Below are 26535 nucleotides of genomic sequence, written 5' to 3' on the forward strand. Positions count from 1 at the left end.
CAACCGAGAACTCCCGTACGTCAACAATTGGCTGGTTAACATTTTATTCAAGGATGCTTAAATTAGTGTTTCTATTTTATTGTCAAGCGTCATGAGTAGGTCAATGCGTCAAGAGAAATACCCAAGTAGAAAAAGTGAAGCGTGACAACTCAAGGCTCGGTCCTTGAAAGAAAACCCTTAATTAGTAAAAAAACACCAAACCAAAAAAAAAAAAACAAAAAACCCTTAATCCGTTGTCTTCTTCTTGAAAACCTAGGGCACTTTAATCAGTTCTCTTCCTATCTTCTTCAATTCCCAAATCTCGATCTCTCCACTCTTAATTGTTCAGTGGATTAGATCTCACCACACCAAGGAACCAAATCAAAATGGTTTGAGGCCCTTTCTTCTCGGGAACATCTCGAAATCGAACGGGGATCAACGAGTGGTCTCAGTTCAAGATGGGACTGCACGTGTTTATGCAACAAAATTCAAGCTGGATCGATCAAGGTATGCATCTCTATCTCAATTTCTTTAAACCTATTACTGCTTCAATTCTTTTTTCGAGTTGATTGGGGTGCCATCTTGTATTTTGATCTTGTGTTCTCATTATTTGATGTCTTTGATCAGATGATTATTTTTATGACATTCTCAACTGAATCAAATAAACAAACGAGAATACAGCCTCCTCTAATCCTTATCGTTGATATCTACTTGCATGTTTTCGTGTGTTGACCTTGTTACTTGTTAGTAATAACTCAATATGTTGAAGGTAGTACGTGAATAAATCAGGGCACTGTGAGACTTCTATGATTTTATCTGTTGATAAAAGTGGAATTGGAAGCTTGGACACTACAATGTCTAAAGACATTGCATGTTCTAGACTTCTTGAACAGGCTGGATCCCTTTTGAGATGGAATGCAGATAATTGTGATGAGTACGCAGAAAGCGGTTGTAGTTGTGGTTTTGATTATGGGATGTAGCAGTTCTTGTGCTTCTGTCCCGGCGTTGCATATATCTAGTAAGCCATAAGCTCAGTTTATTTTTCACTTCATTTGACAATAAATTGTGATTTATGGTATAACAAAGAGGGGGAGGAGGTTGAACCTAAGCCATAAACTTCGCTTGCCTATCCTTCAGAAGCGATTAAAGGTGCCCCCATTTTCCCCAAATATATAGTTTAGCTACTCTTAAGTCGTTGAATTTACACTGATTTTTGTAATTTAGTTCAATGAATTTTTGGTAGTTTTAATTTGGGGGTGAAAGAGAGGAATAGTTTTGTTCAGTAACAGATTTCATTGTTTCTATGAGAGTATGGCCTTTGTCAAGATTTTTGGAAAAATGAAATTACTATATCTATTTATTAATTATTTGATTATTTTTCAGTTTACTTGTTGATGCTTTTGCAATTCTAGTATACTATTTTGTTTCTTCTGTATACGACGAACTAGTTTGTGACACCAACTCTAATCTCTGATTTGTTTCCATCGGTGGTATCGGATTTTTCGGGGTTTCTTTTGTGTATGTGTTGTTGAATTTCAGTTGTATGATTGTTATCAATTGAGGCCGGTATATTATCAACTTAGGTTAGATATTCATGGGGAAGTGTTAACCTTGTAAATGACTTGGGAAAAGCTGAAACATGGGAAGGGTAACTGCCTAACTGGGGAAGGATAGGGAAGCTTTGTACTAAGGTGTTCATAAATCATTTGGATATAGTTATCTATTTTGCAGATATTTCGCTTTAAAAATTTTAGGAACTAGTCCAAATCATGGGATGGGTTTTAGTTTAAGCTAGTAGTTTGCAAAGGACAAAATATATATATTTTTGCTAGAGGACCAACTATAGTAACATTTATTCAATTATCCCTAATATTAGGCCACTTGTATCCATGGGTGATGTAAGGACTTTGGAGCAAATTCAGTATTTTTATGCTACAATTTCTGAGTGATGTGTGGGAAAGCGCAGGATAGACTCTTGATCTGGTGCGTTATATATACGTATTACTTTAATGAGTTAAACTAGATTCACTATTGAAAGTTTGTTTGATGTTCGTTTTTATTGTTTGTTTTTCAGAATGAGAAATGGTGGTGACTTCAGGAAAATTACATTATAGTTCGTGTTCTCATCAATGTTCAAGATGTGAAGGCCTTGCCAGTTGTACGGCCGGTCTTTGAGCAAGACATGTTCATTTTGAATATCATCATATTATGAGGATGTATGTTGCTCCTTTAGATCTATTACTTGAATTTGATGTAGAATCATAAAGGTTGCTTATGAAATGATGAAAATAGCTTGACGACGGGTTCAATTTGTTGGTGTTGATGTGATTGAAGGGTTGATAAATTATTGTTGTGGGTGGTTTTGGCACTGTTCTTATGGCGATTGCATTATGAAGGTGTGTGCTGATTCCTAGGTGAGCGTTTGTTAGATGTAAACAAATCTTTATATGTTTTTTGAAGTATATTTTTCTTCTAGAAAACAATTCTAGTACTTACCATTATATTAATTGGCATATGTTCTCATGTTGGTAGATTTTTTTTCTCTAGCACTTGCTTATTAGCAGAGATTCATTTCTAGGTACCTCTTGCTATTTCTCATATTTTCTCTTGGCACTCTATTCTTTTCTTTGTCACTCAGACGTGTCATTCATTGAAGCAGAACATGCATGAAGAAAAATATTTCACGAGATAGAGTTGATCGGAGAAATAAACGTCATGTTACTGACTCCAACATTTATGTCAAGGCATTATCAAGATGATTTTATACTTTTGAGTATAAATTTATATGTTGGTAGTAACAGTGGTGTTTTCTTGCAGCCGCTGCAACTCATTTGAAGACTTCCATATGACTAGAGGAACTATAATTATTTAATAATCAAGTGTATGCATGGTGTTGCTCATAGACTTCTAATGGGGAGTAGGGCAAATGTATGGATTCAAGCTCAAACTTTCTTTGATGAAGCGAAACGCATGGATGCTTCAACATCATCTGCATTTTACAATGCGCTAACTGACGTGCTATGGTATTTTGGTCAGGTAAGCTACCTCTCTTGCATGTTCAAGCGATTGACTTAAAATTGCACAAAATGCCATATCACTTGGTCTCCAACTCGGTTACAAAGTGTCCGACATAAAAGTCCTTGTCTTATGACCAATAGTTAGGTTTATACATTTGAGTGGATTTATTAGTTAGTTGCCTACTTGCTCCCCCATAAGGTGATCTAGGTAGTGGTTGGAAATACTCTTTAGCACCCTAGTCTTGCTGTTGCAATTGTTTAGCAATTTCATTGAGTTAGTGTTATCACTTTCGTCTTCTCAGAAGTAATGTTTTTTTTTTTTTTCCTTTCGTTGTTTTCTTCGAATGATAGACTCTTCTTATTTTCTTTTTGGATTTCGATCTTTTGCAGGTGAAGTTTGGACAAGGTTCGATGAATGAAACTCAGACCATGCAAACCGTTCGTTTTGAGACATTTTCTGGATATTTTTGGCATCATGTATGTAATTTTTTAAAATGGTGGAATGTAATGGATTCTATTTTGTGAATAGATCACGAACTGGCTAGTTCGTTACATTCATGATCATGTTAAGTTGTTTGCAGTGGAGTTTGATTGTATGCTATATGATTTAATTTATTCAATTTTTTGGGTATAAAATAATTTTTAATAAATATTTTTTTTTCCAGAAAATGTATATTTTTATGATGTCTTTGCCAAAACCATCACAAATTGATTAGGTTTCTTAAATGTTTTTGGGTGAAAATTATGACAGTTGTACTAAAATTAATGACGGTTACTGTGTAACACTCAATATTTCATTGCCTATTATGACAGTTTTAGCCCTATTTTTGACATAAAATCTTTGAAGTATATAATGGTTTTTGTAAAACCGTCATAAATTTAATGACGGTTTTGGTAAACTTTTATGACGGGCTCTATAATGACGGTTGTTTTTTTAATGAAAACATGTCATTAAACTTGTTTCATGACGGCTTTTAGCCGTCATTATAAGTCTTTTTTTTAGTAGTGCTTAATTTTTATTTAATGTAGTTACTGAATCCATACAGATAATGTGCCAGCCAGTATCCACATAGCATCAGCTAGATCGGTTGTACATAGAATAATTTTTCCAAGTGTAAAATATGACATGTACAAATTCGAAAAACAGAAAGATACGTTCTCAAAGCAAAATTCGAAGCTATTAGTCTGGGATTGGGACCAGCAATGCAAGAACGGATTTTGCATTGGCGGAGCCAAAAACTTGTTTATATTAGTTATGGTGATAGGCATGGGTTAAATGTTTTAAAAATTAGACGTATAGGAATAAATACACACAATCTGCCACTGAGCGCACTACGTAAAGATAGCACATTAATAGTATGTAGTCATGGGTTAAATCTAAATGTTAAGAAGACACACAGGAATCATTGTATACAATCAAATATTGAAGCTAGCAGAGGAATAAACGCTATTCGGGGGAAGTAAGAGCATCATCAATGCATTCCTCTAAGTGACTCTAACAGAAACGAACTCAACCAAATAATGAATCAAAAAGATTTCAATTACAACCAAGAGATTTGTATTAAGAAGGACAAAATTGGAGTTTTGAGATTCTTTATACTGGAATGATTGTAAAATTGGTTGCACGTGAAGAATTTTGCGAGAATAACTAAGAAACAGAAATTAGGAACTGAGAGACCTTAAGATGAGAGTTTCATATGGCGGTGTTCCCCAAGTAGCAAGAAATTGTTGACTCTTTGGTCCATAATCATAATTGAGTAATAAATACAAAAAATATGAATTGACGATATGTCTAAAAATTCAATTGTGATTAAACATGTTTTCTGAAACAATAAATAATCATGTGATGAAGAAGAGAGAAAAGAAGAGGAACACACCTGTTTTTGAAGAAGGAAAAAAAAAATCTGCCAAAGGAATTATGAAGAGTTCACTCACCTTCTTCCTGAAATAAATTTGGAAAGTTAAACTGGCAACCGAAATGGTGCATGTGTTTGTCGGGTTGTTCTTATCTGCCAATTTGCCCTTTTACAGAAAGGGTTCAGAAAAGCGAGAATGCGGAAACTGAAAAAAAGATAGAAGATGTTCGTGAGTGCGTCCCGAACTTTAAAACGGGATTTTAGTATTGAAGCACGCGGCATTATTCTGAAACTGGAACAATTGCAAAATTAAAAGCAAAATTGAAATAGAAATAAACCATTGAAATGTTTAGAAAACAACAGTAAAAAAAAAAAATAACGGAAATCTTCACTTGTGCACATATTAGTTTTAAAATGGGAAATTGCAAGTCTTCGTTGAAATTGGAACTTGATGGGAAGAGGGGATAACAATTGTTCGGTAAGAAGAAGAAGAACTTACCTATTATCTAACACCGAACAAATTTTTTTTCCTTATTCATACTTTAATACTTTGTTTTGGGAGAATAAGCAAAACGGTGCGAATGTTCTGAAACAAACTTTAATACGTTTATTTCGTGAAGAGGGTGTCCTTTAAAAAACCGGGAATAAACAAAAGTATGTATTTACCCTCGGAAATAGTACTGGCGGAGAAAATTTTGGGTGAAACTTTTGGGTACCCTTTTGATTTAAAAGTTTGGGTAAAACCAAAAATACGAGGACTAATAAACGGGGCCAGTTTTCCCATTATATATAAGATTACAGCTATTGCAGATTTGCACAAACAATATTTCAACATTCTTTTTTTGATGGTGGTATTTCAACATTCAGTGATGCTCGAGGATACACAATTGGTTTCGGCATAATGTTACCATTTTGTGGTTATACAACATTCTCCAGGAAAAAATCAGCCGCTTTCACTTCGTTTTGAGATCCCCAGAAGTTGTGTATTTCAACTAATTTGAGGCGAGACAGCTTGTACTTGAACTATTCATTCTGTACTTCATGCTTCAATCGGATGGTGTCTGTATTGCCTTAAGCTGCTCTTGAAATGACAAAATGAAAAACCAAAGCGTTTTCAAATTTCAATCTTAAGGGCAGGCTCACATAATGAAGGTAAGTCATATACTACGAAGTCTACGACTAATGCAAAGCATTATGACTTAAAGCTACTCCAGTAATTAATGGTACGTGGTGAATTCGTTGAGGGAACATAATATCCTCAATGCCCTCCTAAGAGGCCTATTGTGCCTTGATCAAATTCTGTTTGCGAATCGCTCTTTTGAAAATTATTTCATTCTGATCCTATGATGTGGAGGGAAAGCTCAACTTCAAGATGTTTATTACCAACAATAAGCGTGCACAGATCCTTTTGACATCAAGCCCGAACGCAATTATATAGATTGACAAAAACAAAATCTTCTTCAAAATGCGTTACGAACAGTATCAAAATAAAAGTGCATCTCCATTTCGTAAAAGAGGACTAGTACAATGTACATTGCTCAGTAATTACGCCATTTACATACATGAACATACTTTACACGGACACAACTTAATAATTACTTAGAATACAGTAGTTACAACTTAAACATAAAGTACTAATCACAGACACATAATTTGATCCATATTCTCAAGGTTTCTTACTAGGCAGTTGGGTAGGATGCCATCATGGCAATACCGCAGATACCCCCTTCAGTGCCAATATCACGTTGCATTCTTATGTATCCATTCTCACCCCATGAAGTCCCCCAAGAGTTCTTCACCAACCAGTATTTGGTACCATCGCTAGCTGTTCCATAACCAACTGCGGTGACACCATGGTCCAATTGGGTGCCACAATCTCCTGTGAATACACCACTTGAGTAGAACTGGAAGGCTGATACTGGCATCAATAGCCACGGCAATAGGTTGGTTTGCAACTGCCTTTAACAGAGCTTTCTCGTCATTGGCTGGCACATCTTCATGGCCAGTGATATTCGCTGTATGGGAGGCTTCTTTTTTGTTATCGCAAGCTCCATCAATAGCTTTGTATGGGTAGGTACCTTCAGTAGCGAGACCATGATTTTGTACAATGAAATCAAAGGCATCATCCATGAGACCACCTTCACATCCTTGATCCTCACCGTTTACGTCGCAATCGACTAGCTCTTGCTCAGACAAAGATATCAATTTACCTGTTGAGAGTTGGGTTATACCTTCCATAGAAGCTACAGTAGAGAATGCCCAACAACTTCCTGTATTTTTGAGTATTTTGACATCAAAAAATTGTTAGCAAACAGCTAGAATGATGTCTATTTAATAATATAAGTATGCCAAAAAAGTGAAAAAACCAGGAGCAACTAATGGATCTAACAATAGATAGTTTAGTGATGTTTTTATCAGTCTATGTTCACCTACCGCATTGGCCTTGGTCCTTGATAGGTGTGACAGCTCCTTTCTTTCTCCAATCCATGCTAGATGGAACTGCTGTAACATTTTCTTTCTCCAATCCATGCTAGATGGAACGCGTTAAGACACGATTGAAACAAAATACAGTAAGACTAAACAATACATAATACAATAGATTTTCAACTCGTCAAATGAAAACAAGAAAAGTTGTACAAGTATTTACCTGAAGGAACAAAGTAGACAGTGTCAGAGATTGTGCATTCCTCACAGCGCTAATTAGTAGGGTAGTTAATTCACTTGATTGATCAAGTTCAGTGTCAAAGTTCACAACAGAAATAAATTTTAGCTCACAAGTGAACCTAATGGATGGATTCCTAATTCTGATCATTTCGATGGATACAAGCTTTGGGGTAGAAATCACAACTGAATCAGGAACTACGCCACTTATTCTCAAATTCTTAAGTTGAGAAGCAGATATGGTTAACGTATAACAGTTAACAAACTTACATTCTTCTAGAATTAATGTCTCCAAGCAAGGACAAGCTGAAAAAAAGGCCACGTGTAGATGACCATTCAAAATCGCAACTGAGCTAAGATGTAGAGTTGTGAGAACAGGTAAAGAAATCAAAGTTGGAAGTTTTAGGTCTTCGTTACACAGTTTGAATTCTCTCAAGGATTCACAAGTGAATATCTGAGCACTCAAAGCAATAGATGTGTCATCATCATTACTTATATGAAGAACTTGAACATTATGTCTTAACGCATAAATGATCCACGAATTGACCCTATGCATATCACCAGACCTGGTTTTGTATCCGAGGGAAAGAGAAATTTTTTGTATATCCAAGCCATCTCGTCGAAATAGTACTGACTCGACAAATTTAAAGAAATCGCATTTTTTCTTGGATAGATATAAGTCATGACCGAAATGAAAGGAGGGGACAGTAGACCAAACGTTTCTCCACCTTTTGGATAGCACACATGTTCGAACCATTTCTTCAACTGGAAGGAACGATACAATATGATTGATTAGAGGTAGTGGCAAACCAATGAATCTGTCCACTCCTACACTAACGTTCTGGTCATCAAATTGACTTTGCAACATTGTCATGAAACACACAAATTTTATTTAAGATGAAGTTGGGAACAAAGTTTGCAACGTGGAAGCAACTCAAATATTTTCTTTGTGCTATCTCATCAACTTCCTGTATTTTTGAGTATTTTGACATCAAAAAATTGTTAGCAAACGGCTAGAAGGTGATGTCTATTTAATAATATAAGTATGCCAAAAAAGTGAAAAAACCAGGAGCAACTAATGGATGTAACAATAGATAGTTTAGTGATGTTTTTATCAGTCTATGTTCACCTACCGCATTGGCCTTGGTCCTTGATAGGTGTGACAGCTCCTTTCTTTCTCCAATCCATACTAGATGGAACTGCTGTAACATTTTCGTACCTGAACGCTGTCCCAGACTTTCGTTCAGGGGAGTTCTTGTATCCATTTCGAGATGCTATAAATTCTTCATTGGTTTGGTCAGCAAAGCCATTGACACTTAGCACATAAGTTCGATCACCAACCTTGTTAAAAGTATCAATGTACTCGACGTTGGTTTTGAATACCTGAAAGCGCATCTCTTTCTCAACAGAGTCCTTGTATACCCTTTGGATAGACCAAACGTTTCTCCACCCTTTGGATAGAACACATGTTCGAACCATTTCTTCAACTGGAAGGAACGACACAATATGATAGATTAGAGGTAGTGGCAAACCAATGAATCTGTCCACTCCTACACTAACGTTCTGGTCATCAAATTGACTTTGCAACATTGTCATGAAACTCAGTTCTTTTTTTCTTAGTTTTCTTCTTAATCCAAAAATAGATACATAAATGGCTTATATATATAGTCTCTAAAGAAGACTCTAGATACTAGAAACCTCATTAACTATATCACACATTTTAATTAGACTTTTCATTATTCTAGACAGAATTAAACTTTCACGACTCTTTGACTTCTAGAAATTTGGTGTAGTTTTCCAACAATCACCACATCTTTCGGTTGGTACTTGTGTTGTTCAGTTATAAATGGTTCCGAAGAGAAGAACTATTGAACGCCAAAGAATTCGAACCGTTACAAATGCTCTTGTTTTTTGTGGTCGAACAACTGCTCTTGTACGAGCTTTATACTATTTGTTTTCACGTAAAATTCCTAAACCAACCCTTAGATCTTGTACAGGAGTGCATTTTGCGCTCCCTTTCATTTTGCACAGACTAAATCATTACAACTGTAAATTGAGTCTTAAATTACAGCGAATGGGATGTTGTCTCTGAGCATTTCTGATGTGTATCATATTTTGGGACCAACATAAAGAAGAATTCTGTTGAAGGTCGTCTACAACAATACAGACTTACAGAGTGCAGATTGCATAATGTTCACCTCTCCACCCCTCCCCAACGAAATACAAAAGTAAGTCTGTGGCAGATCAAGCTCAATTTCTATGTATAAATACAAAAGTAAGCCTGCAAGAAATGACTATATAACACAGATTGGCATTTGGAAGGAGAAGAATACTTACAGTCATATATAACATTTAACGACCACATTTACATGGATATATTTTCTCTACTACAAAGCACGAATGGCCAAGAAAAAAGTAGTGTCTAAGTACTTAATGTCTTAATCACTGTCTTAAAGAACCATTGCAGAGCCTGCAGTATACATCTGTTTGAGGGAAACCCACGTAAGTAAGCGATAACTACTTGAAAGGCTTGAGATGAAAGATCTAATCATATTTTTCATATATTATAAAAGGCAAGAGTTTCTTGGAAATCAGTTTACACCCCATATAGTAATACTGACCGGACTCCTGAGTCTTCAAAAGCGCAAAATCATTAGGTTACCAACAACTACTTGATTCACAGGAAACAACTAACACAAACTCCGAATATCAACCATAAAAACTTATTTCGCCTCCCATCCAAATAACCACTTAATATAACCTGTTCTCACAATTTTAACTGACATGAGAAAACAAAAGTGTCAAGACTCGAGGTCAACCATTACAGGTCATGTAGAAAAATTATTCCAAGACTCAGCGAGGCTCGTGGATGTTTCAAAAGTTTTCTGCCGATTTTCATTATTTCTTGCTTATCTGCAGAACTCCATTCAGTAGGCTCTGAAACCATGATGATCATTCTCTCCAAAAAAATAGCGTTCTCCAGAAAAAATTTAACCATTTTCACTTCATTCTCAAATCCACAAAACCCTTGGATTTCAATTAACTTGAGGTGTGACAGTTTGCATTCAGACCACATCTCCTCCAACAAAAAGTACCCAACACCACCATCGTCATCTTCACCTTCACCATCATCAACATATTCACCTTCAATATCAACATCTACATCTTCACCATCACCATCACCATCACCATCACCATCACCATCACCTTCAATATCAACATCTACATCTTCACCATCATCATCACCATCACCTTCAATATCAACATCTACATCTTCACCATCACCATCACCACCATCACCTTCATCTACATCTACATCTTCTTCATCTTCATCTTCATCTTCATCTTCATCTTCCTCATCGTCATCTTCTTCTTCATCTTCACCATCTTCATCTTCATCACCATCATCATCAATATGACCCCCCTTGACAATGACCATTAAAATGAAAATAAAAAACTTAGAAACATGGAGGAACAACAACTTTATTTACTAATTCTTGAGTTGAGTACTAAGTGCTTACCATATCATTTACTAAAAAGACAGATTCAATTTCTGGAGAGTGCCTGATTATACTGTTGATCAATACAATTTCATGGTCACTGAACAGAGTTTCAATCTTCAGCCACTTCAGATTAGAAAATAGAGTCTTGTTGCAAGTTAGTATTGATAGATATTTGTGCAGTTCCTCAGAAATTGACTAAGACAAGAAAAACAAGAGTGTAAGAAAGAAAATAACATAATCTGATACAATCATATTTCAATTTGGTCAAATGAGAGTAAATAAAAGCATTCTAAGTATTTACCTGAGCAGACAATGTAGACAATGTCAGGTACTGTGCACTCTTAAAAATACTAATTAGTTGGGTAATTGATTGAGAAGAATGAAATCTGAGGTCAATGTTAGCATCAGACAACGACTTTAGGTCCTCGCTGACCATAATATTTACGGGAAGTAAATTTGATATACTTAGTTTCAGGGAGATTAGATTCAGGGCAGAAATAACAATTGAAGAAGGAAAGTTGCCCTTCAGATTCAAATGCCGAAGTTTAGAAGCAGAGATAGTTAAGATACCAGGCATAAAGTCACAGTCTTCTAGAATAAATGTCTCCAAGGAAGGACTTGCAGAAAATAGGACCTCATCAAGTTGGCCATCCTTTAAAACAACTGAGATTAGGTGCAGAGTTTTCAGAGCAGGTAAATAGATACAAGGTGGCACAAATAGCGTGTTGCGAGATAGTCTTAACTCTGTCAACGATTCGCAAGAGAACAACTGAGGAGTTAACAGGACATTCTTAGTGCAATCATTTTCAATATGAAGAGCTTGGACATTATGTCTGACTGCATATGTGATCCACGAGTCGACCCTAGCGATATCCCTAGTCTGAAACTCGGTTACCAAGGAGAGATGGAATTTCTGAAAATCTGACCCATCTCGAAAAATTAGTACAGAGTTCACAAACTTAGTAAATTCTTTAGTGGTTTGAAATAACTTTTGATTGAAATGAAAGGAAGGGACAGAAGACCATATGTTTATCCACCGTTTGGATAGAACACATGTTCGAACCACATCTTGGATAGGAAGAAATGATAGAATATGATGGATTTCAGTCCTTGATAAACCAGTGAACCTATCCATTCCTAGACTCACATCTTGGGAAAGGGAGAGCTTTTGGATCTTGTTCATCGATACCAAATACTTTCTCAGATAAAATCGAAAGCTTGGTAAATCCAAGTAAATGTTACCCTAGCATCACCAACAGTAGCCTGTATGTCTAGACCTGTGAACACAATCCAAGCATGAAATGGTTATATTAGCCTTAACTTTAAAACCGCAGATACCAAACAAAACAAAATTGGGGGTTGGGGAATAAGGAGATAGATGATAAAAAAGAACATAAACAATTTGAGGAACCGATTCGCTTAATCAAGGAACTAATGCCTCCATGAACATAAACTTGAAACAGCTCTGATCTTACATCACAATGACTCCTATTACCATCCATCTTTCGAGTCATTTGTTACCAGCCTCTTATAAAACAATAATTCTACCCACTAAATGTCTTTCAAAAATCTACAGACAAAAACTCTTCAATTTATATAGCATAACCCCATATTATTGTCAACGTAAGAAAAAAACGCAGAACTTCGTTACTTGTATCCAGCACAAGAACTTAACCCCATGTTATTAGTCCCCACAATCACCATTGGAAAGGACGTTATCCTTAATTAAACAAAAGAACGTAAAAACCCCATTCGAGGAAGGTAACAAAATCGAAAGTAATGAATGCAAAAAAGATGAATTCCAACATGTAACAAACAAGATGTGTTAAAAACAGAATGAGATACCCACATTTAGTTAAATCAAGAAACAACATCATGAAATAGTTAAATCAAACTTACAGTGGTGAGTGAGAGTGAAACGAAAATGCTGATGAATGGTTCGGGACAAGGAGCGTTGAGGAAGCTATAAGCTATAACGACCGAGAAGTGCGCATTTTTTAAAAAAAATTGAAACTTCCGAGGCGTTTTAAGGTTTTGCTTAGGAAATGATACAAGGATTCGGCACTATTAATTTGAATCTAAAATATACAGCTGGATTACTATATATTCGGGTAGATACTTGTGTTGCACGCTAAAGCAAGATTCTATAATATTTATTGCACAATAAATTTTTAAACCGACCCTGACGCGTGAGAATCACAAATTGACTTTTAGTACTTTAGTAGCCTCCCTTCAATTTTGCCAAAAATGTAACTTAGTCTGCCACATTGAGTTTTAGAAACCCCAGATGATGGGGGATACTGTGTCGTCTCTAAATAAACCCAGCGTCCCAAGCATTAAGGACTAAGGAGAACTTTATTTGCGGTAACATCGTATTCTACTATTCTGAGGCCAACATCATACGGCAATTCCAATCTTCCCTAAGTAACCGTTTTTTGGTTCAACAAGTTTGGATAAATCATTCTGCAATGCTTGGTGTAGGGGAGTGATATTCTCTATCCAGCACGCGCTTAGCATGGTGGAACTAACACACCGACCTATGGTCTCAGGTCGCATCCATGAGCCAGTAGAACGCCACAGGACAGATCGCAACATCACGCGAACTACGCCAGGCAGTGACGCAGACCCCCTATCCATAAGCAATCATGACTAAAGATGTACTTGCACTCATCTTGACTGTCAGTCACTGGTCATGGCCGCAAGCTACTTGCCCAGACTGCCACTTCTCATCATCACGGCAGACCTATGTAGATATTTCTCACGTGCTCCCCCGATCCACACCCCACGTTGGTGACATCCTTTACACGTGGAGGGTTAGGATGCACTTTCGATCTCTATAAATACCTCTCCTATGAACTACGCCCAGACCTGATTCTACTCTAACCTCAAGAACCCAGAGTAAGATACGTAGGCAGTTCGCTCTCAAAGCCGAACTCGGTCTCATCCAATTATCCATACCAGTCCCCCATCGACTATTTGTAAGATACGTAGGCAGGACGCTCTCAGGAGCTTACAGGCTTATCGCCTCTCCGAGTCTCGCTAAGTTGAGGACCTATACTTCTAGGATCACCTAAGCGAGAACGCTCTCAGGAGCACTACGCCCTCAGCGGCTAAACACGCTCTCATACGAGCAGGACGCTCTCAGGAGCTTACAGGCTTATCGCCTCTCCGAGTCTCGCTAAGTTGAGGACCTATACTTCTAGGATCAACTAAGCGGAGAACGCCTCAGAGCAAGACGCCCGGCGGCTAAACACGCCTCATACGAAGGCGGGACGCCTCGGGGAGCTTTGGGCTTATCGCCTCTCCGAGTCTCGCTAAGTTGAGGACCTATACTTCTAGGATCAACTAAGCGAGAACGCTCTCAGGAGCACTACGCCCTCAGCGGCTAAACACGCTCTCATACGAGCGGGGACGCCTCGGGAGCTTACAGGGCTTATCGCATCTCCGAGTCTCGCTAAGTTGAGGACCTATACTTCTAGGATCAACTAAGCGAGAACGCTCTCAGGAGCACTACGCCCTCAGCGGCTAAACACGCTCTCATACGAGCAGGACGCTCTCAGGAGCTTACAGGCTTATCGCCTCTCCGAGTCTCGCTAAGTTGAGGACCTATACTTCTAGGATCAACTAAGCGAGAACGCTCTCAGGAGCACTACGCCCTCGCTAAAAACACGCCTCATACGAAAGCGGGACGGCTCGGGAGCTTACAGGCTTATCGCCTCTCCGAGTCTCGCTAAGTTGAGGACCTATACTTCTAGGATCAACTAAGCGAGAACGCTCTCAGGAGCACTACGCCCTCAGCGGCTAAACAAGCTCTCATACGAGCAGCCCGTTCTCAGGAGCTTACAGGCTCATAGCCTCTTTGATCCTCGCTAGACGAGGACCGATACTCCTAGGGTTAACCAAAGAAGAGCGCTCCCAGTGAGCAACATGACCCCAGGAACTCGCAGGGGCACGGTCCCCTTTCGTCCAAAAAGATCAAACACTTACATCCCCCATGTCGCGTTCTCACGCATTATCGTGCCAACTTAACAAATAACGAGAATACATCTCAGAAGCAAAATCCATAGACAGGATCAAAGCCATGAACAATCAGACCAAAAGTATATAGCATTAATCAAGTGCTCACCAAAAGGGGCACACATTTCGGATCCAGTGAAATCAGTTCTAAAGCACCGACCTGCTGGGTCTACCCAGAAAATCCAGGTCGGCTACCGAAACACGAAAAGAAAAGTTAACGAACTGCCACTTTCGTGGAAACCAGTTCTCCAAATTAAAAAAGAGGCGAACTGCTCGGGCAAGCCCGAAAACGCAGCTCTAGTGTTTAACCCTCGTAGGGGCAAAGAAGACACACGCTCACTTCAAACACAAAACAAAGTCTCACCAGAAGACAAAATCGACATCACGGAGCAGCGACCACATGTTTATCCGCAGGAGCAGCGCTGATTGAGGGAACATGCCTGGCAGCTCGCAGAACAACACGCATACCCGCCTCTCGAGCCCCACCTGCCTTCTTTAGCCGACAAGATTTCGGCCCGCTTGGCGCACTTCGCTTCTGCAGCTGTATACGCTGCGTTTGAGCCTTACGGGCAACCCTCTGACATTGCTTCGCGTACTCGGTGACTTCCGCGATCTCTACTTGCAGATCAGCCATAGACGCAGCAAGCTTCGCATTTTCATCAGCAGCAGCACGACATCTCTCCGACATAGCCTCCAACCTTTTCTTGTCAGCCGCCCGAGCAGCTCGCAGACATCCCAGCTCGACTCGGGCATCGACATCAGTATCAGAACGTTGCACAACACTCTTCAACTTATCATACCCAGCAAGAAACTACAAGTACGGAAACACAATCAAAATCAATCAAAGCGTACGACTACAAAGTTAACAACTAAAGTACTCACCAAGCAGCTAGCCATGTCCATGGTCCCCAGGAGCGTATCCATATCTTCGTCCGCGACCTCAGCTTTGTCCCCGTCCAGCACGATACCCCTCAGGAGACTAGTCGCTATAGGCGCAGAGTGGAAGCTGCAATCGGAGCGCTTTACAGCACGCCTCTTCCCCGTCTTCCCAACGTAGAAGAACTCACTCCCCACGTCCCCCACGTGAGAGTGCGAGCTCCCACTAGAGACGTGGCCCCCCTGCTCCAGGTCGCCTCTCCTTTCGGCAGCCCGAGGGATGACGTCCTCCCGTTGGGGCGACCTGATCACAATACCTCCAGTAGGGCGCCACGACTTCCGGGACCGCTTAGCCGTCTTGGACCCCGATGCCACCGCCTTCCTCTTGCCACGGTCCTCGTGCAGATGAGGACGGAACTCCATTTCCTCCATCAGTAGAGGAGAGCTCTCTCGAAGACTGCCTTCTCCCCTAACATACGGGTAACACCGAGCCATTGGAGAAGCTAAAGCACAAGGAACAAAACAAAGCCAATAAGGAAGAGGTAGCACCTTTACAATCACGATGAAATAACGAAAGAACAAACATACCTGAGGAGATGACTAAAGAAAGCAAGCAAGTTCAGAGGAGAAAAGACAACAGCAACAGGAAGTCCAAATGTCGTTGCTCTCCCCGAACAGTTTATATTTATACAAGTGAAACGTCTCTTCCCGAGGCAACTCATTATGGCATCGAGACGCCAAACGCCAATCCAACTGGCAACCATCATTTCATATTTCACAAACCGTTCATATCCGCACACGTGCCAAGCACGCACTGTAGTGGAGGTGACCACCGCCTACTGTGGGGCGTTCCAGCCGCATCAAGCATCGGTTAACTAGAGGACGCTTGGACCGACTACACGCAAAATAGGTCAAGAGTGACACAGGTCCACCAACCTAGAACGCTCCAATAACCTACCACAATAGCCGACCCAAAGGCATACAAACCAAGCAGAAATACAGTACGCAAGGAAGAAAGACAAAGGGCAACAATACATCCTTAATATAAAACAGTAAGCAAACTGAGGACCACAGTCCAGCCTCAGTTCGCCGGATGAGCCGAGCTGCTGGGTCTACCCAGGAAATCCAGCCCAACTAAACATCAGTATCATAAAGACAAGTAAAGAAAAGGACGAGCTGCCTAAGTAACCCCAGGAAAACAGCTCTATTGTTTTAGGCCAGAGGCCGCGTACAAACACAAAAAACCAGACATTGACCTCTCAGATAACATCATCAAAGCCTTCAACAAGAGGGACGCTCAAAGAATCGGGGACGCATTTCGGATCACGGGAGACGCCACTACTCTCCGCTTAACGCCCCACCTGGATCGCTAACGATGTGAGGGTCGACAAGAACCACCACACCACCGGCCAGGGAGTAGGAACGACCGCTAGACCAAAGACTACCAACCTCGAGTGAATCGACCCGCCGGTCTATTGCAGTCCATGAGTCGGGCTCTCGGGGCAGTCGCCATATCTCGCCTCCAGTTCTTCTATTTCAGCACGGATAGCAAAATAGGCCTCCCTCGCCTCCACCGCAGTAGCTTTGCAACGTTCAGCGAACGTATTAGCAGCAACAGCCTTTTTCTTCAGATCATCGACCTCATGCCTCAACCCAGTCACCTCATTCACAGCTGACGTCCTCTCCAGAGACAGTGTAACCAGCTGTGCCTTCAGAGTATCCAACTCCACCTTCTCCGCCTGAGCTATCGCTCGGAGATCAGAGACCTCGACCCTCAAGGATTCGACCTCCGACTTCTCCATCTCAGCGATCAGGGCAGTTGTCTTCAATTTCTGATACCCAGCAACCAGCTGCAGCAGCTCGCACATTGTACCACAAACAAAAGATAAACAACAGTGTACAATAAGTGATAACACAGACAGCAACAGTACGATCACTTACCAGACAGATCGCCTTATCCACCCCTCTCAGATTCGACTCCAACTCCTTCGTATCCAAGTCCTTCCTATCACCGTCAAGGGTCATCCCCTCCAACAAGCAAGCAGCTATGGGTGCGGACTTGTAGCTGCAGTCCGACCTCCTCACATAGCGCTTCTTCCCAGTTACCTCATCAGTATACATCAGGTTGCGCTCCAGCTCGTCCTTCCCAGTACCGGACTGCCCCTTACCAGCCTCTCTGGAGCCAACCTTTCCCTTCATCTTGCCCGAGGGATCTCCAACAACCCGAGGTCGAGCGACCTCCGGGGCAGCCTCCGGTCCGTCCTCACCTAGGACGCTGAAGTCGGGCATCGGTCTCGACCTCGCGTTTCGAGCTGCCCTCCCCCCAGTTCGCACTTCACCACCCTGTGCGGTCTGAGTCACCCTCGCAGCCTCAGCAGGTCGGTACTCCGGAACGTCGGAGGGAACGTCCTCCACATCAAGAGGAGCGTCCTCTCGACCCTTCCCCGATCCAGACCCGGAAGCCCCAGCACCCCCGAGGGGTCGCTTAACCCCAGTACGGCCCCGGTTTCTATCCTCCCTGGTCACCAGATCACTTCCACGCTTCTCCATGACACGTTCTTTGGACGCCCCCTTACCGCGAGCCCTTGTTTTCTGAGCTTCCCTTCTTTTCCGAACGGCAGGCCCTCCCCGCTCCTTAAAGAATTTCGACCTCCGGGCAACTTCGCTTTTTCTCACCGAAGTCCTTAGCGAAGCTCTCGACTGCCGGTTCGTCTCTCTCGTGCGGGGATCCGGTTAAAGGACAAAAAAAAGGACAAAAAAAAAAAAAAAGGTTAGATCAATACAAGATCAGTCGATATGAGCGTGAAACCTAAGAAAGCGTACTGGTACCCACCAGTAAAATCACACGTTTTCCTGTCCACACTAAACCCGCTCGCACAGTAGTTACTGAATAACAACAACGGTCTTCTATCCCAAGACTCGTTACTCACACCATCCAGAACGCCCGACAGCGTAGCACGGGTTTGCAAGCTAAAGTTATATGCCCTAGATCGCTTCAAAGTGAAGTGCTCAATAATATCAGCAACTTCGATCTGGTATTCACCGCTGGCGTTCAACAGGTCGAACACCTTAAACAACCGCCACGTGTTGCCCACAAACTGCACAGGCGCCTTGCCACAACGGTTCAAGAATTCGCAAACCAACTTCGAAAATGGTATCGTCATATGCGCTCTCAGCTGCCCCTCACAGACGATCACCCCGTGGTGCGGTGGGACGTACCTATCGCTAAAGACCAGAGTGTCTCGCTCAGGCTCGTGGATCTCCAGACCGTCCACGTTTATACCATATTTTTTCCTTAAATATGGGAACGCCCTCAAAGCGTGCTTATCCACAACCCTGGGCGGCAGCCCGCTCGAAGACGACCTCTCACCGCGACCTGAAGTGCTAACGTCAGCAACCACAGGAGCAGATCGAGCATCGCCTTCCTCACTCACAGCCTCATCCCCATCACCCTCACCCAGCATACCAACTGATTCGTTTGTCTCCTCCTCATCTTCCCAACCGAGGGAAACTTCACGAACCTCATTAGAACGAGTGTCATCGGAATCCGACATCTTTCTCTTCTAAAGCTTAAACAAATCTAGCTACTAGTATTTAACATAATACCCTAACAACCCCAGCACAGAGGCTTAGCACCAAACAAGGGAAATGGGTTCAAAAATGGCAGAGAACTAACCTGAAGAATGATGCGCTAATGAAGTTCTCTCTACCAGACGAAGCAGCAAAATGAAGTCTCAGTCAAGCAAGTAAAATTTTTGAACAACCGCCCCTCCAGTTTCCAAGGCATTATGATTACACCCTAGCCCTAGCCACCCACGACTTCCAAACAACTGTCTTGTCTTTTCACATCCCGAAAAAAAAAGCGCCACGCGTTTTCTTCGCGAATCGCCAGATCCGGATCACGTCCGCACACGCCGCCGCGTCGACGATCGCACCAACTACCTCACGCGGTTAACACGAGCTGTTCTACACTGATCGTGGCAGACTCCCACCTATCACATAGTCCGCGCGTGCCACCGTTTTCTCTCAGCAGGTCGTTATCACAACCTACTAAGAGGGGGCTGTGTAGGGGAGTGATATTCTCTATCCAGCACGCGCTTAGCATGGTGGAACTAACACACCGACCTATGGTCTCAGGTCGCATCCATGAGCCAGTAGAACGCCACAGGACAGATCGCAACATCACGCGAACTACGCCAGCAAAGCTGACGTTGACTCTATCCATAAGCAATCATGACTAAAGATGTACTTGCACTCATCTTGACTGTCAGTCACTGGTCATGGCCGCAAGCTACTTGCCCAGACTGCCACTTCTCATCATTACGGCAAACCTATGTAGATATTTCTCACGTGCTCCCCCGATCCACACCCCACGTTGGTGACATCCTTTACACGTGGAGGGTTAGGATGCACTTTCGATCTCTATAAATACCTCTCCTATGAACTACGCCAGACCTGATTCTACTCTAACCTCAAGAACCCAGAGTAAGATACGTAGGCAGTTCGCTCTCAAAGCCGAACTCGGTCTCATCCAATTATCCATACCAGTCCCCCATCGACTATTTGTAAGGGAATACCACATCACACCTTTACACTTGGTCATGCATGTTTTGATTGCGAGTCAAGCGTCTCAGGCCATGGAAGAAGTAAGATTAATATTTTCTTCTTCCTCTTATCCTGCGTTGGAGAGGACTTAGAAAACAGTTTTGACACTAAGCTTTGAAATAAGAGTAGGATGAATCTATCACTTCCCTTCATCTTAATTGTAACGTAGCTTCTGTTTTTTGGGGTCTCACATTACAAATGTTGAGATAAAACATTGAGATAAATATAATTATTATCTTTATAGTTACATTGTTTATTGTTTGCATAAATTAAAACAAAAGTAGTGGTGCAACTGAGGATGGAAGCAGTTGATGCTAAATAATCCAAAGGAAGCAAGCCAAGTCGTTTTAGTTTGAGGTGCTGGCGTGCTGCCGAGATTTGTTGGTAGATAATTAGGACTTCTTATTAGACTCCTTTCCTTGTTGTGTTAGTGTTGTGGTATGAATTATGATATTTAAGGAAATGACATTAGGTATTTTGGGCATTTAGCTAGCATTAAACTTTATGGACCATTTGTCGTCATTGGAGTTAACTTTGTCTTAACGTCTAGCTTCCTTTTAAAGTTTTAGTCATTTTTGCAATCTCTATATGATTTTTGAGTTTCTAGGTTTCTGTTTTTCAAAATAAACAACATCTTCATTAATATATCTACACAAAACCGTTGCCGAGGGGCTGCAAATAAGACACGGATTATGAAAACTAAATTTTAACAATAAAATCTTTTACACACAATCTTTTTTTTAGCGAAAATTATAATAATAGTAATTGTGAAAGGGACTTGATTTTCACTGATCGATCGAACAATAATGACTTTTTCGGTGATGCAGGCGCAACAGGTGTGCCCAATTTGCTTGAAAAAAATGTGTACGGAGTTATCAGAAATTGGCTTAAACATCCATATGCATGCTTTAGAAACGAACTCTTAACATTGTAAGTACTTTTCTCTATCTCAAGTTGATGTAAGTAGGTACTCTTTTTAATTGCTCAATGTGTTTTTTGCTGATAAAACATATGTATGCAGGAATGCTCAGAAGAACATATCTCAACGCTTTATCATATCTCAAACATTGAGTGTCTGTATTCCGTGCTTTTTGCTAGCATGATGTCCCTGAATAAAAACGATGCGGTATGTAATAGTTCTTTTTTTGTTGTATGGGATGTCTTATTAGCAGTATATTTTATTTACTTGATTACTTTTACCTGTCTTTTGCATCCTTTTTTGCTACCAGATATTAAGTTGGTAAATTTACACATATCGAAGACCATGGTGTTGCTTTAAAAATGGAATTTGATTCTACAGACAAATTTTGTTTAATATACATGTTAACATTGCACACAGAAGAAAGGTTTTTCATCCATACCACTTTTCTATTAGCAACATCACTTAAACGCCAAGCACGCACCCTCAATTGAAGACTATACAAGAATGAGTTATTGATCAATGTCGAGTCTAAATTCAGATGAATTACTTTTACATGCAACCATGCTAAGGAATGCACCAAAATAGAACGTGCTTGATTTGAAGACTAGACATGTCACCAAACATTTAAGTGTACAATACAAATGGACAATATATATGAAGTGTTCAGGCTCAAGATGAAGATAGCCAGCATGCAGGTTCTCATTGTGACTCATGCTGATTTTTTATGCTTTAATTTACAATATGTTTCAGCGTTCACTTTTTTGCAAATTCAATGTTCCTGCAAATGATGTAAGAACTAAGAATTAGACATTCTTGCTATCAGTTTTGCTTATGTAATAACATTTGTTTGGCTTACATTTCGTTCCTTAGAGTTTTTAAGAACATATTCTTCTTGCAATTGTTTCAGCGTTCACTTTTTTGCAAATTCAATGTTCCTACAAATAATGTAAGAACTAAGAATTAGACATTCTTTCTATCAATTTTGCTTATGTAATAACATTTGTTTGGCTTACATTTCGTTCCTTAGAGTTTTTAAGAACGTATTCTTCTTGCAATTGTTTCTAGACCTAACCTGCTACGTTTTTGCTTTTATTAAAAAAAAAATAATTCTATAAATTTTAATTCCTGTATTCAGTTGGTTTTGTTCGGATAATGTTCTTTTTTCCCCCTAATTTGTGCGCGCTTTTAAAATTTCCATAATCATGTTAAAGTATATTGAAATATTTATCATTGTTGTTGTACTTTGTTAGCTTCACAAGCGCAACACGCGTTCCAATTTGCTAGTAAGTAAGAAATGGAATGTCCTAACCTCTGGCCTTCCAAATTTGATTAGGAATGTAGCACTTCGTAAACTTCAATATTATATTGCATTTTCTAGCAGCATAGAGAAGCATACTCTTACAGTCCAACAAAACGTTTAGCACATTTACTTGAAATATTTTTTATACTAAACGACATGAAATGGCCAAGAAACAGCTAGTCTTTAGAGTACTTGAGCACCGTCCCGCTCAAAGAAATCTCAGTTAACAGATTGCAAAGCACAGCGAGTATAGTCCGGAATACACATCTGTTTGTGGGAAACCCGCAGAAGCCTGAAGTTTAATGATCACTATTTGTAAGGCTGGAGTGAACATTTCTAAACATATGCTCTTACTTTATAACATGAAATGCACCAGTTTCTCGGAACTCGGTACAGAGACTAGTAGACCACAATAATCCTGACCAAGCTCTTGTGCCTTGAGGCGTCGACAACTGCAAAATCATTGCGTTTCCTCCAGCTACTTGATTCCCAGTAAACAACTAACACACAAACTTTATATATCATTTTAAAAAAGTATCCTTAATCCTATCCATGTACTCACTTGACGTGACCTGTTCTCACAACTTTGACAGACCTTAAAAGTATCAAGACTAGAGATCAAGCATTATAGGTCATGCAGAAACAAAATTCCAACACTTGACGAGGCTCGTGGATGTTTCAACAGTTCTCTGCCAATTCTCATCATTCCTTGCTTATCTATGGATATCCACTGATCTGACTTTGACACCATGATAATCATTCTCTCCAAAACTATTGCGTTCTCCAGGAAAAATTTAACCAACTTAACTTCAATCTGAGATCCTCGAAACCCTTGCATTTCAACTAATTTGAGGTGTGACAGCTTGCACTGGGACCACGCCTCCTCTAGATTATCCTCCACTTGGTTGGTGTCCTTGTAGTCTTCGTACTTCCCATTTACATTATAACCAGCATCATCATCATTGTCGTCATCATCATTGTCCTCATCCTCATCCTCATCGTCGCCGTCATCATCACCATCGCCGTTGTCCTCATCTTCATCAACGTAGTCATCATCATGATCTTCACCATTATTCTCCTAAAATGAATGCCAAAATAGTTAAAACATGAACAGTGCTTACTACTAGTAGGGTATCCGTATACTTCCCCTCGACAATGATCATTAGATAAAAGTTAAAAGAAGGACAGGGATTTACCTAGTAAGCCACTGAAATTAGTATCAACAATTGAGCGCTTACCAAGAAAACACATTCAATTTGAGGAGAATGCCTGAGTAAATTTTTGATCAACATAATATCATTGTAACTGAACAGAGTTCCAATCTTCAGCCGCTTAAGGTTAGAAAATGGAGTCTGGATGCAACTGAGTAAAGATGGATCGTTTTCCACATAGATTGACTAAGACACGATGGAAACCAAATACAGTAAGAATAAACGATACATAATACAATAGATTTTCAACTCGTCGAATGAAAACAAGAAAAGTTGTACAAGTATGTACCTGAAGGAACAAAGTAGACAGTGTCAGAGATTGTGCATTCCTCACAGTGCTAATTAGTAGGGCAGTTGATTCACTTGATTGATCAAGTTCAATGTCAAAGTTCACATCAGAAATAAAATTTAGCTCACAAGTGAACCTAATGGATGGATTCTCCATTCCAATCATTTCGATGGATACAAGCTTTGGGGTAGAAATCACAACTGAAGCAGGAACTACGCCACTTATTCTCAAATTCTTAAGTTGAGAAGCAGATATGGTTAAGGTATAACAGTTAACAAACTCACATTCTTCTAGAATTAATGTCTCCAAGCAAGGGCAAGCTGAAAAAAAGGCCACGTGTAGATGACCATTCAAAATCTTAACTGAGCTAAGATGTAGAGTTGTGAGAACAGGTAAAGAAATCAAAGTTGGAAGTTTTAGGTCTTCGTTACGCAGTTTGAATTCTCTCAAGGATTCACAAGTGAATATCTGAGGAGTCCAAGCAATAGATGTGTTATCATTACTTATATGAAGAACTTGAACATTATGTCTTAACGCATAAATGATCCACGAATTCAACCTATGCAAATCACCAGACCTAGGTTTGTATCCTAGGGAAAGAGAAAGTTTTTGTATATCCAAGCCATCTCGTCGAAATAGTACTGACTCGACAAATTTAAAGAAATCGCGTTCTTCCTTGGATAGATATAAGTCGTGATCGAAATGGAAGGAGGGGGCAGTAGACCAAACGTTTCTCCACCCTTTGGATAGAACACATGTTCGAACCATTTCTTCAACTGGAAGGAACGATACAATATGATAGATTAGAGGTAGTGGCAAACCAATGAATCTGTCCACTCCTACACTAACGTTTTGGTCATCAAATTGACTTTGCAACATTGTCATGAAACACACAAATTTTATTTAAGATGAAGTTGGGAACAAAGTGATTCCACCTAGTACCCGCAATCGTAGGTTCAGACCTGTTAACACATTTAGGCATGAATTACTTTAATAACTCATAAAAAACATAATAATAAATAGAGCCAACGTGGGATATTTATTTTTAATAGAACTTACAGCAGGAAATCGGTGGAAAAGTAAATAGAGAGCTTACCTTGATCGTTGATTCTCGTGTTTGAGAAATAAAAAAAAGAAAAAAACAGTAAGGTTATCAAGTGTCTGCTCAGTGTTCCCAACCCCTAAAATATCGAACGGAACCGTGACTGGCTAAAAGGAGTTAAGGCCCAAAAGAAAACGCAACCCATTTTCCACGGGCCGATGTCCAGGTTCAGTTGTCCACTCATGTTTTGGACAGATTGTTCTATGCTAGAAATATATTAGGGAATTCACTTAGAGCATCTTTAAGGGGGTGTTTGGCAACTAATAAAAAGTCATAAGTTACCAAGCTAAAAAGTCCTTATTTGATTTTTCACTTAATGTAAAGTATAAGTACGTTTGTCAAAAACACAATTTCTAAAGCCAAAAAGATGAAATTGAAAAACCAAGAAGTTAAAAAGTTTGTTTGGTGTAAACAAAATTTCAAAATGCTTCATAATCAACATTTTTTAAAATGAATTCCGTTTGTCTTTATCCAGGTTATAGATATTATAGTATCTCATTACTAACAGATGAATTAAAGTAGTATAGTGGAGAATAGCCACTAGTTTAGGCGCTAGCATCAGTGTTGGTCCCGGGTGGCGGAACGGCTGGTTGATTCCCGGGTAGACAATAACACTTGTGTGCGGACCCAATTTCACAATAAAAAGCCACAAAGCCCAAAGGAAAAAGCCTAAAAAATAGGCTACATAGAAAGCAATTATTGGTCTTCTCAAAAAGCTATATTTTTGCCTTTTTAACTTTATGGTTTCTTGACTTTGGGACATTACCAAACGAACTTTTGTCTTTTATCCTCTTAGCAAGCCACAAAGTGGCTTTTAGAGGTGTTGCCAAACGCCCTCTAAGAGAGACACCCAAAAAAACACCAACCAACTTCAGGAGCAACATCAAATGGCGCGGTTTATCCAAAACCGCGCTATATAGCCCATGCGGTTTTTCAAAAACTGCACGATATACTTTTTTTTTTTTTTTTTTTCTTCTCAAATTTTTCGTGCGGTTTTCACAAAATTGTTTGATTGAAGCCCACACTCTAGCCCAAGCCCATGCGGTGTTAGAAAAACCGAAAAATTGCGTGAGAGATTTGATACAGCACCAAAGTTAGAATCAAATTTTGCCCGATTTGGTGTTTGGTTTGGTGTTTTTTTAGTGTTTTCATCAATATGTGACTCTCTTAAAAATGAAAAAACACCAAATTGTTGGA

General features: G+C 40.1%; 4 protein-coding genes and 1 long non-coding RNA gene across 9 annotated transcripts; 1 reads left to right on the plus strand and 4 right to left on the minus strand.

Annotated features, from left to right (window-relative positions):
* Positions 1-203: 203 nt before the first annotated feature.
* Positions 204-3646, plus strand: LOC147520750 (uncharacterized). Of its 4 annotated transcripts, none has more exons than XR_015214457.1 (5): positions 204-486; positions 749-1128; positions 2054-2393; positions 2797-3015; positions 3387-3646. It is a non-coding gene; the product is annotated as an uncharacterized LOC147520750 (long non-coding RNA). The 4 variants fall into 4 exon arrangements; XR_015214456.1 differs by lacking the exon at positions 749-1128 and adding an exon at positions 1856-1962; XR_015214458.1 differs by lacking the exon at positions 749-1128 and having other exon boundaries at positions 2618-3015.
* A 2740-nt stretch (positions 3647-6386) lies between these two features.
* Positions 6387-7378, minus strand: LOC147520751 (senescence-specific cysteine protease SAG39-like). Its single transcript, XM_086592259.1, is given in 3 exon segments — positions 6387-6769; positions 6771-7122; positions 7286-7378. Coding segments are annotated over 3 exon segments (645 nt in total). The 5' UTR covers positions 7341-7378; the 3' UTR covers positions 6387-6531.
* A 1260-nt stretch (positions 7379-8638) lies between these two features.
* On the minus strand, positions 8639-9103 carry LOC147520752 (senescence-specific cysteine protease SAG39-like). Its single transcript, XM_086594331.1, has one exon. It carries the CDS (start codon positions 9101-9103, stop codon positions 8639-8641), a length of 465 nt encoding a protein of 154 aa, XP_086450457.1.
* Positions 9104-9834: 731 nt separating this feature from the next.
* Positions 9835-13054, minus strand: LOC147520753 (putative F-box/FBD/LRR-repeat protein At1g78760). Its single transcript, XM_086592257.1, has 4 exons — positions 12916-13054; positions 11318-12293; positions 11035-11211; positions 9835-10937 (listed from the first exon to the last, which is right to left on the minus strand). The coding sequence occupies exons 2-4, from the start codon at positions 12197-12199 to the stop codon at positions 10335-10337; spliced, it is 1662 nt and encodes a 553-aa protein (XP_086448383.1). The 5' UTR covers positions 12200-12293; positions 12916-13054; the 3' UTR covers positions 9835-10334.
* Positions 13055-22780: 9726 nt separating this feature from the next.
* On the minus strand, positions 22781-25559 carry LOC147520754 (F-box protein At4g22280-like). Of its 2 annotated transcripts, none has more exons than XM_086592255.1 (4): positions 25333-25559; positions 24237-25198; positions 23975-24133; positions 22781-23814 (listed from the first exon to the last, which is right to left on the minus strand). In XM_086592255.1, exons 2-4 carry the CDS (start codon positions 25119-25121, stop codon positions 23362-23364), a joined length of 1497 nt encoding a protein of 498 aa, XP_086448381.1. In that variant the 5' UTR covers positions 25122-25198; positions 25333-25559; the 3' UTR covers positions 22781-23361. The 2 variants fall into 2 exon arrangements, with proteins under 2 accessions (XP_086448381.1, XP_086448382.1); XM_086592256.1 differs by having other exon boundaries at positions 24237-24556; positions 25333-25555.
* Between the last annotated feature and the right edge of the window lie 976 nt (positions 25560-26535).

The sequence above is a fragment of the Coptis chinensis genome, chromosome 2 (assembly GCF_015680905.1).
Source record: "Coptis chinensis isolate HL-2020 chromosome 2, ASM1568090v1, whole genome shotgun sequence".
NCBI lineage: Eukaryota > Viridiplantae > Streptophyta > Magnoliopsida > Ranunculales > Ranunculaceae > Coptis > Coptis chinensis.